Source organism: Lepisosteus oculatus, chromosome 8 (genome assembly GCF_040954835.1).
Source record: "Lepisosteus oculatus isolate fLepOcu1 chromosome 8, fLepOcu1.hap2, whole genome shotgun sequence".
NCBI lineage: Eukaryota > Metazoa > Chordata > Actinopteri > Semionotiformes > Lepisosteidae > Lepisosteus > Lepisosteus oculatus.
The window spans coordinates 38,781,461-38,785,694 of NC_090703.1; the positions used below are offsets into that span (position 1 = coordinate 38,781,461).

A 4,234-nucleotide genomic window follows, 5' to 3' on the forward strand; every position below is an offset into this window, starting at 1 on the left:
TTGATAAAAAATAGAATTTTACCATTGTTGATACATACTCATTGGTCTGGATTGGTGGCTTAGTCATTTCCGACTAATATTCTAATTCGGTGAAGTATACTGTATGTATCTTCCACTCAAATGATTTTAAAGTTGCATTAAGAAAGTCTAAACCCTAACCCTAATCTAGCCCAAATCCATGTCCAGAGAAAGGCTTAGGATCCCCACAAAGTGTAGACAATTTTTGAGGCATGGCAGGACAGAAATAAAACTTTGGAAAGTGATATTTCAGTGTTACCTGAATATTTTTTCATACACATATGGCAAGGTACACCGCATTGTCATAAAAAGGAAATGTTGTCAAATTTGCACTAAAAGCAAAAGCGTGAAGCTGATTTCAATGTAGACAATTTGTGATTGCATGGCTGTATTTTAGGACAGAAATGAAATTTAGGAAAAGTGATATTTCAATGTCATCTGAACAGTTTTTTTCTTACAAATATGTCTATACACTGCATTGCCCTAAAATGGAATGTTGCTTCAAATGCCCTAAAATCAAAACTTTGATAGAAAGTCATCATAATATTCAAACTCTTGCATTTGGCATTGAACACACAGGCATATTAATAAATTAAGCCAGCATTTATTGTGTTTTGCTGACTGTCAGCCTAGGTAAGCCTGAAACTAGGCTCACTGAGAAAACCATTTAACAAGACATTGTTTATTACAGTCAAGATTTTACAATTGTTGATACATGCTCTCTGGTTTGACGATGTTTCTTCGTCATACCCAACTAAAATTCTCAAAGTTAAAGCAGGGTAGCCATTTGTTTTATAAATGCTACTAGATTTATTAGGTTTGTATCACACATGAAAACATCACTGCAGTGAAGCTTTGTCTTGACTGCTTTGTCATCTGATTCAGCTGACGCCTCCAGTTATTGATAAGAATGATGGTGTTATTTCAAGGTGGTGCACTAACAGAAGAACACCATGTGAAATAGCTACAGGAGTCAACATGAATTAATATGACTGAATTATACACCATAAATAATAGAAACATTGCATACTTTGCTATTTTGGGGACACATTTTAACAATACCAATGAGAATGTTTTTGGAGTTACGGTCTAGAATGTGTTATACTTGATTCTATCAATCCTTGAAGTACCAGATCATTGACAATATACTGAAATACACTGAAAAGACTAATCTCCGCCACATGTTTCGTTCTATGTCTCTGTGTTAATCAGTATGAGGTAAAAGACCAACAGGCACCCTGGAAAGACTCAAGCTACTGGCCAGAGCTGGTAGTGGACACCAGGCCCTGCAGCTCTGCAGTCAGTGAAGTGCAGATACCTTTCAATATTGCTCACCCAAGCACAAGTGCTGGAAATTCCTGAATAGTGAGCAGACAATGGAACTATACTCCTATGATTTGAAGAAAATCAAAATACTAGAGCAAGAAAAACTAGATTTAACAACAGAAAATTGGGTATCGTACTGATCAAATGGGGCAAAAAACAAATCAAGATCATACATTTACAAAGCAAAAAAATATCACAAAGCAGGTAATGAAGGGTATTGATATGTGTATAACAATACAATTCCACATTTAACTGAATAGATTTAATTCTTAAATGTGCACATGTACATTCATTTTGTATTCAAAGTTCATCACTGTAATCACAAAGCAAGTCACTGTTATGCTTCTGCTGATGTCACGGAATCTATGATGTCATCAAGCTGCACTAAGTTCCAAAGAAAATCCATCCAGCAGTCAGTGCAGGTATCTTGCTAAGGTGACACAATGCCAGGAGTTCTCTGCTGCTGGCCAAACTGCCTAAAACCAAATGGCCACAAAGAGGGAAAGAAGAAGAAGAAGAAAAGAGTGAAACAGAAAGACTGTAAAGAAAGTCCAGCAAGGTCTGACCAACATGAACAGACCGTGAATTTCAGTGAGAGAGATGAAGCAAATGAGGAAGCCAGCCAGAAACATCAGCTGATGGAGAACAATCTTAAGCACAATGGACAGACAACAGACACTGTGAAGACAGAGGAAGAGGCAAAAGACACAATCATATCAGACACATTGACAGTGAATAGAGAGCAGGTTATGATGAATGAGGAAGTGAAAATGGACACCATCAGTGAACAGAAGGAAGAGAGAGGAACGGTCAATCAGATTGAGGACAATAAAGATGAAACACCAACCCTAGACCAAAAATTGGAAGAAAATCTCAGCATGAACGATGAAATGAAAGACCATCAATTTAAACAACATGAACGGCTGATCGTCCCAAGCAGCATAAAGGAGGAAGGAAAGAGAAATTACAAAGAGGACAAAGACAAAGGAAAAGGTTACAGAGAGCCTGAAGCTCAGGAAGACACAGAAGTAGCAGAAAAGGCAGATGGAGAGAAAGAGAAAAGCAATAGCCCTCAAAGGCATGAGAGGGGAGCTGGAAGCATGATGATCACAGATGACGAGGATGAAGGCAATGCCACTGCAGAAATGCAGATACTTCTAAGGATGGAGAAGAGTTCCCTCTTTGCCAAGAACAACCCTTCACCTCAAACAGAGAGCTGTGCAGGGGAGACAAATTCTGAAACTGAGACCAAAATCAACTGTCCCAGACCCTGGGAGCCCCTCCCTCAAAGGAAGAGACAGGCCCGTGAGACAAGACAGAAAAACAAACTGCCAACAAATTGGTACGACCCTCCTAGCTCTGACAGCCAGCCACTACCATCAAGAGACACAGTCTGGAGAGAGAGGAAAATCTCCTCTTCTACAAGAGTCGAGGGTCGCCCTGCTATATATTCCCAGCCCCATCAGAGGACTGAAGATATGAGGAGAGACAGGAGGGATTCGCATCCGCACTCTCTCCCCTTTACACCTCCACAGGACTCCTGGAAAAGGAACAGGGAGGAGAGAGAGATAGCCAGAGGGTCCAGGTTTCCAGAAGGAAACAGAAGGATTTGCTGTGGATTCCAAGGCTACAGCCATCAGAGACAGCAGGATGTGTCCAGGAGACAGACACAGTCTTACCATCCAGGTGAGGCCAGAATCCCCTACCATACACACGTTGCAGCCAGGAAACAGAACAAGTGGGAGAATGAACAGAAATTCCCCCAAATCAGGCAGAACAGGGAAGAAACTTCAGAGAAGCAGAGGGGATGTGAGAGGAGGAGGCCTCGACTGGCTTTCCTCCAGACAGGATCAGAAGCTGAAGCAGAGTCTGTCCATCCACAAGCTCCTCCCAAAAGACAGGCCTGTGCAAGGCAGTGGGAACAGAGAGTCCAAGTACAAGGAGCCGGTCAAAATCCACAGGACCTGCTGTGCAAGAAAATATGGACCCTCATGGGCTATGGCCACAGGAACAAGTAACTTGTTGAATGAATGTTCTCTCTGAACTCTGACTTAACAAAAAAAGAGAGCCATAGGAGAAAGTATTTATACCACCTTTACAGCAACAAAATTCTGTTGTGTTAATTACTTTTGAGAAAATAAATGGGTATTATTGAATTAACCTTTGCAAGTGTATTTATTAAAATACTATAGGTAAGAGGATGGTATCCTAAGTGTTTGAGACTGCTTGGTCTTTTTAAGCCAATGTTTTATAATTGGTGTTGAATCAAGAATACAATAATGGCAGCTTATAACATTTTCTATCTAGGGGTTAAGTATATTAAGAGAAGGATTAATAATGATAGAACCGACTTTTGCAGTGTACAAAGCAGCCTTTCAGTTGAACAGAGAGGATGAGCAGATGTTAATGACATGAACCACCTGACAGTCAATTACTGTAGATGTGGCTGATCAATGTGATGAGTTATGCAATATTACATGTTGACTGCTTGTACATTGTTTATCGAATTGTTGGGATAAAGCTAAGATAACCAGTGTGACTTTGATGATAAATAACATTCAATATTAAACGAACCCATATTAAAATCATTTGAAAGTTGTTATAATGTTAAAAATTACTTATGAAGAATTTGTGTAAAGTTGACTTTAATGATTAATGCAAATTATTTTTGGTGACACCTTTGTCCAAGACATTTTAGATTTCTGAACAAGTGGTTTTCAAAAATGTCATTACATTTAACACATAATGTTCAATAACAACTATCATTACACCCCACGTGAAGTTACCAGAAACAACAACAATTTCCTCTAAAAGATTTCTAGTACAATTTGGGCAGGTTTGCACTATTAATACTGCTGCCTCACTGCACTGTGTTCAGTTCGGGAGTCTG

General features: G+C 39.5%; 1 protein-coding gene across 1 annotated transcript; it reads left to right on the top strand.

Moving 5' to 3' along the window:
- Nucleotides 1–1,787: 1,787 nt before the first annotated feature.
- Nucleotides 1,788–3,362, top strand: LOC138241075 (myb-like protein X). Its single transcript, XM_069193820.1, has one exon. It carries the CDS (start codon nucleotides 1,788–1,790, stop codon nucleotides 3,360–3,362), a length of 1,575 nt encoding a protein of 524 aa, XP_069049921.1.
- Nucleotides 3,363–4,234: the final 872 nt, after the last annotated feature.